General features: G+C 34.5%; 1 protein-coding gene across 1 annotated transcript; it reads right to left on the bottom strand.

Annotated features, from left to right (window-relative positions):
• Positions 1 to 11,889: 11,889 nt before the first annotated feature.
• On the bottom strand, positions 11,890 to 15,278 carry LOC126691927 (alpha carbonic anhydrase 7-like). Its single transcript, XM_050387266.1, has 7 exons — positions 14,949 to 15,278; positions 14,618 to 14,835; positions 13,677 to 13,783; positions 13,472 to 13,586; positions 12,505 to 12,669; positions 12,357 to 12,410; positions 11,890 to 12,222 (listed from the first exon to the last, which is right to left on the bottom strand). The coding sequence occupies exons 1-7, from the start codon at positions 15,031 to 15,033 to the stop codon at positions 12,133 to 12,135; spliced, it is 834 nt and encodes a 277-aa protein (XP_050243223.1). The 5' UTR covers positions 15,034 to 15,278; the 3' UTR covers positions 11,890 to 12,132.
• Positions 15,279 to 16,281: the final 1,003 nt, after the last annotated feature.

The raw sequence follows: 16,281 nt of genomic DNA, 5'->3' as shown, positions 1-16,281 counted from the left end.
ATGGTCCTCGGACCCAAGCCTCTGGGGAAACCAACTACTTAAAAAGATGATACAAGTTTTGGACAGAACCAAGGCCTTGTATGGTCCTCGGACCCAAGCCTCTGGGGAAACCAACTACTTAAAAAGATGATACAAGTTTTGGACAGAACCAAGGCCTTGTATGGTCCTCGGACCCAAGCCTCTGGGGAAACCAACTACTTAAAAAGGAAAAACTGTGTTACATGGATTTCCTAGCTTGCCCTCAGATCCTCAAAGCTAAAGGGACCAGTATAGAAGGGAGTAACGTGTTTCCAAAAGCATAACCGGAGTCATGCAATGCTTGGTCGCTCCCTCGGATGAATTATTTAGAATTTGTCATCCTCGGACAATATTCACGCGCTTATTACAGAACGTTCAACCATCGTCTCGGTTAGTTTCCTAAGTTTAACTTACTATGAGTCATTATTATGCCTGATAGTGTCGGTAGATTAGAATTAGTTGGATCGTGTTTCAAGAGTTCTTGCTTTAAATACCGCCGAGGAGGAAAACACACATAGAACACACCCACTCACAAAGTAGTGTTATCAAAGGAACAGCATTCAAAACAAGTAAAGAAGTCTCCATTTTTTACTAAAGCAAAGAAACAGTACAGCGTACAATGAAAAGCTAGAATCAGTTTGCGTCAAAGCTCACTGCATAACCAAAAAGAAAGGAAGATACAAGAGAATAAAGTAAAGCCGAGGAAGTAGATCAGAGGAGAGATTGGCTACAGCTCCAAGATCTTGTTCGTCCTCAATGCTTTCCCTTGCCCACAACTCAAACAGCAAAAGAGACCCAACTTGAGCCTGACACCGCTGAAGGAAAGGTGCAGGGAGTTGGAAGTTGAGGGGCTTTCTCTAAATATTCGCCCGCCACAAGGCAGAGGCGATGATGGCGGAGAATCTTTCTTCTGACACACCAAAGTTCTGTTGTGAACGGAACCTGCTTCGGATTTTGACTAAAAGAGGGAGAGACATCCTTTCCCCTCGATTGAAATGGAGCACTTTCTTGAACTTATGCTTCCTGTGTCCATACCTCACCATTTTTAGTCTCATAAGGGCACGGCGCTTCTGTGGCGGAGGGAGTTCTTTCTTCCCAACTCTCACCTCAAACATGTTATGCTAAGGGAGGACAGCACTGGGCATAGGAGCTGTGATTTGGGAGAAAATTAAAGAATTGGTGCGAGGGTGAAGTAACTTTCTCTTCTATTTATTTATTTAAAGAAATAAGGTGGTGGCATTTAATGCACGCAGCGCCCCCAGGAACGCTACGGACAAGATGGCTTAGGCTCAAATCTCCAATGCCACCTGTTACCAGGGGATTAAAGGAGTCTCTGGAAGGTGCACCTCGAGCATTGGGACGCCAGAAAGCACCACGTAACCATAAACTACGTAAATACCCTTAAAGTTATGGGCCAAGTAAATTCGCGGTCCAAGCCTGTTCTGCATGGGGGCCCAGGGGCAATGGCCCCCACCGAGGAATAACTGTTGCCGAGGACAACTTGCTGCTCGGCACCTCGTGAAATACCTGAGGAAAAGGAGAAACTAAACTCAAAGAATCTTGGACAGAACCTAGGCCTTGTGTGGTCCTCGGACCCAAGCTTATGGGGAAACCAAGTAATGAGAAAAAATCTAAGTTCAAGACAGAACCTAGGCGCTACGAAGTCCTCGGACTCAAGCCTTTTGGGAAATTAACTGCTCGGATGGAGAAGTTTCTCGGCTTAAATACTGGAAAAGGTTAAGGCCAGTATGCTCAGGAGATGACGAAACGGCCTGATGATCGTTAGCCTAAGGAAACTACTCATTGGGAAGGTGACATATCCTCGGATAGCTACTTCTTACACCTTATCAAGCATTTAGACCCCATCTCGGCTAATTTAAGGTAAGCCTCGTTTCTCACTGGTCGGATTGTTATGTCGAATAATAATAATATTATTAAAGTTGTGGTGGCGTCTTTTTATTAACAAATATTTCAGCCTTAGTTGCCATTAAGTCAAATGCTATATTATTGTGCCGAGCAGCGTGTGTAAACTTATAAAACATGAAGATAGAACATGTGAAATAAATGAATAGCAACTTTTATTAATATGGAAAATTGTTACAACGTACAAAGAAGGGCTTAAACAAGCCTATACAAAAAATGAACTGTCAAAGTAACACTAGCATCCGCAGTACAGATAAGTAAATAATCAGCTGCCTTTTAAACTCGCCTTCAAAGCTTTTCCAATCTCTGCCTCAGTGCTACTCATATCAGGAGACGAACCTTTTTATAAAAAGATAAAGGAAAAGGAAGAAGAATTGGAACACATGGAAGCACTTCAGCAATCTCTTGTCACCGAAGAGTGCCGAGGAAGAAGAAGATGGAGGACATGAGTAGAGGATGGAGGAGATGAATGAGGAAGATGGAGGACATGAGCAAGAGAAGGAGGAGAAGAAGAGGGAAGCAATGAAAAGAAAGTAAAAGGAGCAAAAGAGGGAGAAGGAAAAGCCCCGGGATGGAGCTGGTGGTGGAAAGAAGAAGAAAGAAAAGTAGAAGGTGGCACCAGTGAACAAAGAGAGGAAGAAGCAGGGACATTTAGTCCCTGCCCCAGTCCTGACTCCTAGCACACCGGTACCACATTAGATATGCTCATGAGAGAGCGGGTGGTGATGATGCTGTGTGTTCTCGGCTCAGTCACGTCGAAGATGCGACGTGACGAGTTCCTGCTTCGGATTTTGGCTGAAAGGTAGGCGAGACAAATCTTGAGTCTCCGCCACCCTTGCCCCGATCGAGCCATCTCGAGCTTAGCTAGAACAAGGTATTTTTGGGACGGAAAAGGTTTCTTCATCACCTATGATTGTGGTGAACGTATTACGAGTCAAGGTATAATCGGAAGGTAAATGTAAATTCTGGGAGGAATCTAAGGACTTCAGTTTTCTGGGGGATTAAGGGATTCACGTATGGAAGAAACAACTCATGTCCACCTTCTTTATATAAGGGACGAAGAGGATGGCATTAAACGTGTTCTGATCTTTAAGGAAATCTGCCAGCAAGAATGCGACTGTTCCGTTCCCCCACGTTATCAGTAGCCATTGAATTTGAGAGTTCTCGTGAAGGAAAAACATTAAAGACCTACTTCGGGTAGCCAAACGGACAGAACGGATAAAGGCTAAATCAAAAAGGATATCTCGTAGATAGGAGCGTTTCCTGGGCATTCGGATAACTGCCAACGCCAGGGAGGGGTCGAATTAAATGAGCCGTAATAAAGGCTCGGAATCACCAAAACCCCCCTCTCCAACCAAGAGGCCGGACAGCAGGGTTTTGAGGGGCTATTGTGGGGTCCAATAATTGACGGGCCAGGCCCACTTGCTGATGAAGGGTCCAGAGGCCTAAGCCGAAAAAGGTCATGGCCAGAGTTCAAGAATAGTATGGCCCAATGGGCCCGGAGAAGCAGCCGAGGACAGTGCAGTCCTCGGCTGACCCAAGAACAAGGGCAGAAAGGTAAAGGGACGTGCTTGAAGGGAAATCTAAAATATCTAAGAAGGGCTTCCTTTGCCATCTTCCCCATGCATATCTCTGCGCCTAGCAGAGCCTTATCCATTAACTTTATTAACAACTCTCACGACTTAGGTCTGGGACTGATGGGACAAGCATCAGTCTTGAAAAGGTCGACCCTACACGTGGACGAAGGAAATTGAACGCATGCGAGTATAAAAGAAAAAATATGTAACCTAAAGGAGGGGCCTCCAGTCCCACTGAAAAAAGAAGAAAGGGCTTCAGAGGCGAATACACCTGAACCATGCATAAATATCTTAAAAAAAAAACCACCGCCGGGTAAACATGACTTAGCCTTTCGATCCCACTCTCTACAAATGATATTGTATGGGCCCATTCACATCCTGACCCAACAACCGTTATGGTTCATTTTGGACGGGACCCTACAGACCCAAATACCACTAAAACTACTTAAATGACATGAATACCCTCTTGACCTCCAAAATTACCAAAATACCCCTAAATACTCAAAATGACCCATATACCCTAAACTTCTAAAATTACCAATATACCCTTGGACATCCAAAATTACCAAAATCCCCCTAGAATGTCCAAAAAACACTTAAAAGCCCAAAATTACCAAGACAATAACACTTGATTAGTGACAAATATCATTTTTTTTTCTTTTCTTGATGGGCAAATCAATAAGGCAATTTATTTTATCACTCTTATTGAGGAAATAAATTAATCACCGTTATCCATTTATTTTTCTTTTTCTTGATTTTGGTTTAGTATAGTTTATGCATTTATAGACTAATTTTTGCATTACACCAATTAGGGCTATAAACAAGTCGAGTTTTGTCGAGTAGTGCATGTTCAAACTTGGCTTGTTAGGAAAAGCTCAAAGCTTAAGCTTGATTTGAGCTTGTGACAATCCTAAAAATAGCATTTGAGCTTAAGTTTTTGGAAAAGCCAAAAAGCTTGAGCTTGGCTTGGCTTGATTAATTAGGCAAGCCAAGCTCAAGCTTAATATAAAGCTCAAACTCAAGCTCAGGTCAAGCTTTTGAGCTTAAGATCTAAAAAAAATTACATTATCAATTGCTTAAATCTCTAAAGTTAAGAAAAAGAAAATAGTATACTTATTTTATCATGCATATAGTCTTACTTATGATTAGCTATTATTCATCAAATTAAAAATTTACATAATTAAATTCATTAATTCATTCATCATTCCTTGTCTACAACTTTAGCAATTGTTCAAAATTCAATTTTTACATTCACATTAGATGGTGAAGTACTAGAAAAATACTTGATTGTAACTATTATGAATGAGAAAATACTAACATGTTTCATAACTTTACTTTAGATTATTGATAGGAAAAGTTCATATGTGGCCCACTTAATTAATTAATTAATTTTTAAATGTAACTATAGTTTAAAGTGGTTCTTGGTTAGTGTAAAGGGAAGGAAAAATTAAGGCAATGCGTAATGGTCTCATGTTGGCCATGTCATTATTAAAATATGTGTAATGAGTATATTTAGATAACACATATAAACTTATAAATGAGTGTATACTTGAATTGTTTTGTATCAAGCCTAATAGCTCATGAGCTTGTTCGTGAACAAATATTTTTGCTTGGGCTCGGCTTGTTTATTAAACAAGTCTAAAACTAAGGCTCAAGCTTGATTTATTCATAAACAAACAAACATAGACGAGTTTTTTATCGAGCTAAGCTCAAGTTATTCATAATTAGCTTTGACTATATTTTAAGGCTTCGCATGTGTTTACTCGAAGGTGGTGGCATTCTTGTCCCTGGGCTTCATTTCTTGAAGAGATATGAAGTTGCCCCACCACTCTGGGAACACTCAACATCATCAAACTCACCTCAAATTTTTTCTATTTTTCTTCTTTGAAATGTCTTTTTTAACTAATACTAATAATCCTCCCATTGTTTACTTTTTTTTCTTTCTTCTTTCTCTCGTTTACTTCAGTTTACCCTGAAGGGCCAAGCTATACTAGAATGTGGAAAAGCCATAGGCATGATGGAAATACCCCAAGACGATAAGATGATGATGCTGCCACATATGAAATAAGTTTGTACTCTATCAAAAATTGATCTTCATTGCCAAGATTTCTTTTTCAAATTAAATTTTCTTAAGTTCAAACTACAAATAACTCAACTAGATTTAAATCTTGAATGCCACAGGATATCTTGGCCTAACTTGTGGCAGTTTCCAATCCATTTACTGTGAAAAAACATTAAAATTCAATGCAAATCAACACGACATTGGATAAACATGCATATCTAAAATGTCCATTGGTTTTTCTTCCCCCTAAATCAAAAGGGTGATGGCTAGTTTCAAAACTAAGCAATCTTCAGTCTTTGCTATCAATGAAACGTTCAAGCAACTCTTTATCTTTCAAAACTAAGCAATCTTCACTCTTCCCAAACCAGTCAATGGGTGTGCATAGTTCAGGTTGGGTTGGGTTGAGGGGATTTTTTGACCCAATCCACTATGGTGGGTTAAAAAAAATCCAACCCAACCCAACCCAACCCATTACAAGGGTACAACCCAATCCACACGAATCGGGTTGGATTGGGTTGAACCCATGGGTTGGACAGTTTTTTATTATTATTTTTTGTATTACTATTATTATTAACTTGAGCAGAAAAAATATATATCTCACTTGCCAACTAAGTTGATAAATAAAATATTCATAAACTAGTATTCTAAGTCAATAATAAACAAAGCATATCCAACTAAGTTGATAAAAAAAAATATACATGAACTAGTATCTCAATTCAATTATAAACAAATAGGAGTAGAATGGCAGAGTGGGAGTGGGAGGCGGCAAAGAGAGAAATAAGATTGTTAGGATTTATAAAGTAATTGGGTTTTCGATAGGAAGAGCCGAATATGAGGAAACATTATTAATTATATAATATATTTCAATATATATAATTTAAAATTTAAATATATAGGTGGGTCGGGTCGGGTTAGGCGGGTTTATGATTGTTATGACCCGCACCCAACCCAATCCACTATTAAAAAAATTTTCATAACCCAACCCAACCCACCAACCACTAAAAATCGACCCAACCCAACGGGTTGGGTTGGGTTGGGTCGGGTCGGTTTTGATGGGTTGGTGGGTTGGCTGCACACCCCCACTCATAGTCGCTTGGCAATGTATTCGTAGATAGGATCTCTGAGCAGAGTTGGAACTACCAAGAGTGTACTTAAGGCAGAGTATGGTGGCAGCTTATATGACAACCTTCAAGGCAGCTGCATAATCACATCACTACAAAAAGTTAAGACTTTGGTACTTGGCAATAATCATATGCTACAAAGTAAATAGTAGGAGTGGGAGAAGCAGCCTGGATAAAGAAAAGCAATAACTAGCATAATTCACATTCACATGTCTGTAAGCACAACAATCTGCACAAGCATTCATAAGTGTGTAATTGGATCCGCTGTTATAAAGAAAATAAGCAAGAATCTAATAGCTTTTGAATAAAACTGTTTCATCAACTGAATCTTTAAAGATGAAGTGTAAACTGTTTCAATAATTTGGCCAAATATCAAACCAGCAAAGCTATAAAAGCATAAAAGGTTATGTATAATTCAAAGAATCCACGAGTGCTTTATAACACATGAAACATTCCCATTCATGCTTCAAGAAGAAAACAAAGATAAATCACACTAGCTTTGGAAACATAAGTTTATTAAGGATACTGTTGAAAGCTACAAAGGCATTTGCCTTTCTTAGTTGAGGATTAACTTGGGCCTTGGCTTGGGAAAAACATGGGCTGTTTTGTTAGTGTTTCCACAATAGTTGCAACTTTTACATGAAACTAGTTCAAAATGCAAGGTAGATCATATTTATGGTTTCAATTTCCAATCAGAAACAGAATTGAGTTGCAAAACACAGCACAATCTAAAATTGTATAACAAGAACATTTGATTAGGTTTGTATTTTGACGTTAAGGGGAGAGAGACAGAGAGCTCACGATTTTTTTTTTTTTTTTTTTTTTTTTTTTTAAGGAAGAGCTCACGAATGTTTTTGGTTTAGAAATTTAGTTTTTCTATTATTTATTTAAATTTTAGATTTTAGATGGATATTTAGTGGGTATTAGTAAGTTTATTCATTAAGACCCATTTAATTAAGTTACCTAGCAGGTCTTTATTTACCCAAATATTCAAATAGTACCCAAATATTCAAATAGGTTGGGTTAAAAATTTATCCAAATTAAGTGGGGTAATGGATGAATTGAAAAATCCCAACCCAATTTCAGTTAAGTTAGATTTACAATATTACAACTATTTGTTGCCCCCTATCTAAAAAGTCTAAATAGTTGTACCACTATACACAAATTATTATATCAATATTAGACTTAGCACACACACTTGACGCGTGCCATTAGACTCTTTTTCATTTCTAATTTAGATTAATTGAAATAATGTATAAAAGTGAGATAGAGATAATGTTCTAATTTTTAGGATATTTCTCTACATGAGTATCAATAAAAGTTTGAAAGCCAAAAATTTAGGATATTTTTTTAAAAAAAATAGTAAATTACTCTTTTAACTGGTTTTTTTTTTTAATTTAAAATTATTTAACTAAAAGATAGGATTATTTTAGAGACTTTAAGAATTTGTGTGAGGATATTTTAGTACGGAAAATGATGAAACCCACATAGGAAACCATGTTATTAATAATATAGATGAAATATCATACCAAATGCATTTAATTATTAAAAAATTCTAATAATTTTGTACCAACTTGGTCAAGAAACAAAATAAATTTGATGGGTAAATTGCAAAACACTCATGAAGTTTAGGATTATATGGATTGCACACTCTAATGGTTCAAAATTTGGATTTGACTCTCTAACATTGCATTTTTTTTTTTTTTTTTTTGAGAACCATCCATGAGTTTTTTGCTAACGTGTCTGTTAAGTGACACATTAGCTTGCCACATGGACTTTTTTTTTTTTTTTTTGATGGGCCCACATGGACTAATTGATCTAATAAAAATACGCTATCTGTTATACTATTAGATATAATTAGCCAATTTAAAAAAAAATATTTGAAAAATAAAAGTAAATCTAAAAGTCTATTAAATTAATAAAATAAAATTTTTAACTATTATCGCGTGAACAAATTGGATATTCTCCTCTGAAAGAAAATCTTAACAAACACTTAAAGAAAGAAAAAATAGTCCCAAATCAAACCAAACACCAAGAACATATATGGACTTAAATCTTTCACATAAACACAAAATTATCATTTAAAACACATAAAATTACATAAATTAAAAACGCAATTGCAAAAAATCACAGCATTTTCTCAGCATCTAAACAGGAATTTCTCCTCTTCACTTTCAAATACATGAGTCAGGCATGCGATGAATGATGTGTAGCTGTGGCTTGAGCGAGGCATGCGAGCAGTAGCAGCAGCTGTTGGACGACTAACACAGAAGTGTCTCAACTCTCAAGTTGATCAACATGGGAGGCAGCCATTCCATACTTCACTACCAACCCATGAACTTGCTTCCCTTCTAACAGTAAATTTAAACCGAACGGGTTCCACATAAGCATCACAAACCATTTAAACGAACAACAACAAGGCCCCAAGTGTTTCACTATCGTCATTGCTCTCGGCAAGAGCTCTGATTAATGATTATAGTGTTCCAAGAAAAGCAATTTGGTTGGGGCATTTGGTCGAACACCTTCGTACGTATTATATACACTGTGATTGGAAAGCACACAGAATCTAAGGACTTAGACGGCAGCCAGAGGTAGTGGATTTGGGCAGTTTTGATCATATGGGCATGGACTTGATTCAAGTCTTCGATGGTTTTGCAGAGTGTAATGTTTGAGATGAGTGAGCACGGGTGAGATGGTGCCATATTGGGCTGCTGGGCTTGTATGTTGTGGAATTCATGGATCAGAGGTTGAGAAGAGACTTGTTTGTTACTGGGTTGTATTCATTAGATCTGAGTACATATCACATATACAATTATATCCAAACCCAGATAATTTTTTTTTTAGTTAACCAAGCCCATATTTGAATGTAAATAGGAGAATTCCTGTTTTTATGCTGAAAAAATTATGTAATTTTTTGTAATTGTGTTTTTAATTTATGTAATTTTGTGTTTGTGTGAGAAATTTAGGTCTAGATGTGTTTGTGGTGCTGGGTTTGATTCGAGACTAATTTTTCATTTGAATGTTTTTTTTTTTGTAAAGAAAATTTGATTTTCTTGGAAAAATTTTGAATGCTCAGAATTTTCCTTGGGGGAATATCCAATTTCTTCATGTGATAAAATTTTTAAAAAGAATAATAGTAGAGATATAAATTATTTTACAAAAAATTTTACAAGCAGCTGATGTAATTAGTGATTATTGGTAAATGAAAAAAATAATATTAATGACGGGTCTAAATGAAAACTAATAAGAGGTTGATCACATCAACATTTTGTAAAAATGTTGTAAAATAGTTTATGTTTGTAATATTGCTCTTTTAAAAATTAAAAAGTTAATTTAGTAGATTTTAAAGATTTTCTAAATTACTTAATTATATTGAATAGTGTAGTACACGTGGCATACTTCTATTAGATCAATTAGTCCATGTGACAAGCTAATATGTCACTTAACAAACACATCAACAAAAAAACTAATAGAGGGTGTAATTATCAAAACAATATGTAATGTAAGTGAGTTAAATCCAAATTTTAAAATTTTGGAGTGTGAAATCCAAATACTCCCAAACTTAAGGGGTATATTTTGCAATTTACCCAACTCACTTAAAAAAAAAAAAAAAAAAAAACCATAAACTAAATTTTCTATTTTATTAAATTAGGAAGAGGAGATAGAAGAGTGACTAAAAAAAACCTATAATATATATTAAACATGAGTTGGTTGAGTCGGGTTAGGTAGATTTGTCAATCTACTGACCTGAACCCAACCCAACCTAAGTCTCCCCTTGACGCCAAAAAATATAATGAGTTGGATTGATTTTGGCGAATTGGCTGGTCAAACGAGGGTAAGTATAGTTATTTTGGACCCTATTTTTAAAATGTTAGGTACACGTACACAATTTTTTGTTCTATGTACTGCTCATTTGGACTTATTGAGTATTGACCTCTTAGTTCACTCGCTGAAATGGAACATGTCACTCATGGTCTACAACCCTGACACTTGGGCTTGGCCCAGTCACACCTTTTACTAACCCTTGTGGACTTAACTATACAGGTCATTGTACTAATCGAACCAAATTTGCAATCTTGTACTTTGTCGTTTTGAACTCATGGCAAGCCGAAGTGGCTCGATGAGTGCATCGAGCTATAATGATTACAAATATTAGTATATTATCAATTGGTTCAAATTTTTTCCTTTACATAAATTTTATAAGAAATATGGTATTATCAAATGATTGTATTTCTTTGCTTAATACTGCTCATTTGGACTTATTGAGTAGAAGTTTACATTTGAACCAAGTTAAATAACAACTAAGTTAAAATTCTCATTCTTTAGTGAGTTCACCTTCTATTAAAGACTTTCCTTTTTCATTATTATTTGCCCAAATAGTTAGTAAACACTTTCAAACACATAAACAAATGTATACTTATGCAATTTATATATAAATTTTCAAAAAATATATATATGCAGCCACAAATTTTTTTTTTTAAAAAAAAAAAATCCAAAACCTTAGTTTTTTCCATGATCAAATCCATTTTCCAATTAATCAATATGAACGAAAGAAAATCAAGTAGAGAGAGAGAGAGAGAGAGAGAGTTAAATAATAAAAACATTATTAAGAGAAAGTATGTATTTTAATGAAAATGCTCACTATATTCATTTTTAGAGAGATAATAACAATAACAATAACAATATCGACAACAACACCATTGTGGACACCTAAAAAACCTTTTGAGACTGATTATATAGGTAAATTAACCCAAAAATCCCAAAACATTTCATGAACACCCATAGTACCATTAAAAAAAATACTTATAATTACTCATATTTTTGCGTATATATGCTTATAATCTTTCTTTGATATATTGTTGGGTATATAATTACTTTAAATAAAAATAATACTTTAAAAAAAATTGTTGAATTTAAATATATATAGAAAAAGAACTCAATGATATATATATATATATATATTTTTTTTTTTTTTTTTTTGAGAAGGTTATATGTTTTAATTTATCAAACAGATTTCATATAAAAGAGGAAAGAGAAAAAAATTTAACAACTCAGTTACAACTTTGAAGTCAATCTAAAATGTGTAGTTGGTAATTTGCTCTAACATGTTTGCTTATTGAAAATATCCATAAGAAGGAGATATTAAACCATTACAGCACCCACCGAACCAAACATTTCTATTATGACCTTAATGGAAAGCCCTCATTAGATTTGTAACCAAATTAACTTCAAATGTTCATCGTTACTCCATGCATGCTTGTTTCAGTCATTCTAGGTGTAGGAATTCAAAAATAACAGATGAAATAATTATATAGTTTCCACATCATAGTCTACATTACATTCAAAGTCTATGGACTTTATCCCCTCCCAGAAAAATAAAATAAAATAAAATAAATAAAGCTCAGAAGATCGAACTTTATGATATACATATTTAGTTTCTCGTTCTTGTTGGGTTTGGGCCGTAGAGTTGGATCTCCCTATTATTTAGTTGTTGGACTGGTCTTGCATTCTTCTCAGCATACTGCAGTAAGTTGTAAAAGTTAAAAAACCTTGATTGCTTATTTTGCTCAGTAGCTAAACCAATGCCTAAACAATTATCTTTTCACTTGGCTTTTGCCATAAATTATAAAACAAGAACAATGTTTGGTTACTTACATCATGGACAGCCACTCTAAGCGATTTCACCTGCTCCCTTGAGACTGTCCTTATCTAAAGGTAGTTTTCAAATACAATTAAGGGTTAAAAAAAGAATAAAAGGAGCTTAGGAAAGGAATGAGAGTAACAATGTTTAACAAGGGTATACCTTTTTATTTATTGTCCAAAAAACACCTTCTGTGCATGGAGGAACAGTGAGTGAGCCCATATACTTATAGTACTTCTTGCCGCCCATCTTTATTTCTCTTGGATCAATCACCCCCATATTTCTTTCATCTTTTTTATCAGTCATGGACAATATGTTTCTCATCAACTGAAATTCAAAATGAGTAACATGTTAGACAACAATTGTGGAGAGAGAGGATAAACATTTATTAATGTGGACAAGGACTAAGGAGTTGTGACCAAATTCTATGTGGTATGAGAATAAAATGGCAGGGTGCTAAAAATTCAACAGTATCAATTGTGTTGAATTCTGTAATAGTATGATATTGACCATTAATTCGAAGACCTTGATCTATCTTGTGGTCATATTAGCTGACTTAGTGAAAGAATCTCCTATATATCTTAGCACTTTCTTTCATAATTTGATGACAGTGATGACAATGTAAGTTCACGTGCTTGTTTTATGACCATCGAAGCTACAAACTCATTTGGGAGGAAAATGCATTGACATTCAGTCAGTGTGTAGCAAAATTTCAGCTTGTTCACATGGCAAGAACAGTGTTGTTTGGTAACGACTTACAAAGTTACTTTTTACGGCGACTTTGAATTAGTACTTCCACAAGTCTTGCTTAATAGAAGTTTTTGGAGTTATTTTTATTTATAAGAAAAGTTAATGAATGCCATCTGCAACTTTATTAATAAATCTTTTTAGAAAAAATTTTAATGAGAGAAAAAAATAATTAATATTTTCACAATATTTTTAATTTTTCATAAAAAATGCTATAAAAACTTTCTTAAAATAATTTAATAACGATTAATCTTATGACACTAATTAACAATAACCCTTTATTCTATAATTTCATTTTTTAACCTTGAGTGCCTGGTGCAACGGGTTGTGTAAACAAATGAAAAAAGTAGTTGAAAATTTTCTTGTGGGAGAAAATCTGCACCTTTGAGAGGAAATCATCGTGGTGACCAATCTTGTAAAAGAGTCCAACAACAGCAATCTTATTTGTCACGTTGGGATCTCGTGCTAAGTGAACCATGTGCAGCTCCAAGTCATACCTAACAAAGAAAAAAAAATACATATTAAGTTGTTGAACAACATGGAACATTGACAAATACACGAGAGAGAGAGAGAGAGAGATAGAGGACCTCCTGCCATTGATGGAGTGCTCAGAAGGTGAGTGCCAATGGCCTTGGTCGAGAAAATAATCAGTGCCGTTGATTTGTATTGATCCCGCATCACCTTCCCACTTTAACTGCACCAATGACATTTAAAGTGTATTTAGTTATATAGTACTAACTAACAAACAAAATATGATCGGAAAGCCACACAAATGACACGCCCAATTAAAGTACAATATTTTTAATGTGGAAATTGAACTAATTATAAAATAAATAAAAAAGAAAAAGAAAAAGGCAAATCATCCGTCTAATAATTTATAAATTTAATAATTAAGAAAACTGATAAAATAGAAATGCACAGCTATCTACTGAAAATTGAAAATTGAAAATACTATAATAAAATAATTCTTAAATATGTGAATAGTACTATAAGATCTAATTTTAAAGAAAAATTTGATAAAATCCGTACTTACGAGTCCCATAAACGGTACACAAGACTCACAGTAAAAATGCACATGCGTGTTTTGGTTGCTTTTCATCTCAGTCCAAACCCAGCCTAAATTGAAGTGATGGGAGTGGGACCAAACTAATAAGATAACACGTTTTTGAGGCTTCTCTTTGTAAAACACCATTGAGTCATGCCCTACTAATTTTTGTCCTTTCATATTTGGAGAAATGTTGGGATGGTATCAAGACCAAGACTTCTTCGAGTCCTTTTTTTTTTTTTGTTGCTTTTGTTTTTTGTTTACTTTGGAGTGATAATGGAACAAAAGGAAATAAAAACTATCTCTTTGAAATATCGATGGAAATCCAATGTCAAAAAATTTTCTAAAGTTCAAGAAGATGCAAAAGGCAATTCAATTGTAATGGAAACATGCATATTATATGTGTGTGTGTGTGGAGGTATTAAGCTAAGAGAAGTAATCCTAGACAAAATTGATAAAGTTGTGCAGTTTTTGATTCCTTACCGAAATATCATGGCCTCTGTTCTTGACAGTGGCATTACAAGGCTTGTAGTTCCTCTTCAGGTCCATTAACTTGGGGATCACTTTCACTCTCTTACTAGACAAATCTATGGGAGATTGCATACTTCCATTCTTGCAAGCTTTCCAATCTTTATTTAAATCTCCCCAATGACCCGGGCCCTTCTCGCTTCCTTGTAGATAATCAAACTCTCTCTCATCCTCTGCACCATATCATCATTCATATATTAAAATCCACAGCTACAAAGTAAATGGAAATAGAAACAAAAACAAGGAAGAACAAGCATGAATATAGTGTATGTCTTCTCTGAATTACCAACTTCTTGTGCTGTAGTTGATTTGATAAGAATGGCAAAGAATACAAAGCTTGCTACAAAGATCAGTTTGCTTGGATTCTTCATGTCTTGTATGGTACGTGTGTGTACGAAGTAGCCAAAAGGAGTTTCAAGATCAGAAGTCGGAGGTGGGATACTGAATATTTTTCTATGAAATAATGGTCTCTAGTTATAGAGTATATATAACCAAACAAAGAATAGGATGGGCATGTAGAGATGGGAAGAAAAGTAAAATCTGCAAGTTTCGGATTCAGATTATTCCCAGTGTGAACATGGCTTTATAAGTAAATAAGACTCGGTACGAAGGAAGCTTCCCAAAGTTTGAAAGCTAAACTCGCAGGGAAAAAATAATGAAGTTGATGAAGAACAAAAAGGACAGGTGGCGAAAAAAATCTACTACAAAAATCACATGGAGTATTTTATTGTTGAGTATAAGACCTATATATTGATTAGTAACTGATATGCGTGTATTTACCTCGTCTCATGCCGATTTATTGTTATTTAATTTGACCACTTAGAGTTGTAGTTGTTTGTGTTAACAATAATTTAAAGTTCTACACTAAGGCCAAAATTTAGTTTCTTGGAATTTTTTAATTTAAATATTAATTCATCCATGTGAAAGGCGAAAATTTAACATCCAATGTTTTTTTTTAATAAAAAATTTACAATTCAACCATGTAATGTATTGACCAATTAATGCATAAAAAAAAAACTTCTCAACTAACTTATGATTTGTAGTTTATTGGACAATGCAATATAATAATTAAATAATAATTCACTGTGCAATAATTAAGAAGTTATGCTTAGGTTTTATTATTTGACTTATATGGTAGATGTTTCTAAAAAAAAAAGACTTATATTGTAGACATATACCATTATATATTAGAAATTAATACAAGCAATTTATATCAAAAATTCACTGTACAAGAATTAGAAATTAATACCAGCAATTCATGAGATAGATATATCTTATCATACTAAGTTTGATTAGATTCATTGGAAGATAAATCAAAATTAATTCTATTAGTGTATATACGCCTACGTCTAACACATTCGTTTCTCAATGGTTTGGGGCCGAATATGAGGCAAATGGATTAGATCCAAATCCAACAACACGAAATCATGGCCAATACTATAACTAAAAACCTTACATTTTTATGTCCTTAAATTTTTATAAAATATCAGTTTCCAAAATTATTTAAAAGAATTATTTTGTTACTAAATTATTAAGAAAATCTCTTTAAAATTAAAATTTAACCTTTCAATAATTAGAGGGAAAAAATCTCTTAATATTTTTAGAAAACCATCCAAATT

The sequence above is a fragment of the Quercus robur genome, chromosome 7 (genome assembly GCF_932294415.1).
Source record: "Quercus robur chromosome 7, dhQueRobu3.1, whole genome shotgun sequence".
NCBI classification, from domain to species: domain Eukaryota; kingdom Viridiplantae; phylum Streptophyta; class Magnoliopsida; order Fagales; family Fagaceae; genus Quercus; species Quercus robur.
The sequence above is the reverse complement of the archived record's forward strand: the minus strand, read 5'-3'. Positions and strand labels throughout refer to the sequence as shown.

Coding starts and splice junctions, on each gene's coding strand:
- LOC126691927 (XM_050387266.1), bottom strand. CDS start 15,033: ATGAAGAATCCAAGCAAACTGATCTTTGTAGCAAGCTTTGTATTCTTT. Junction 13,784..14,617: donor ACAGAGGCCATGATATTTCG/GTAAGGAATCAA, acceptor TCATTGGTGCAG/TTAAAGTGGGAAGGTGATGC. Junction 12,411..12,504: donor TTTGGACAATAAATAAAAAG/GTATACCCTTGT, acceptor AACTACCTTTAG/ATAAGGACAGTCTCAAGGGA.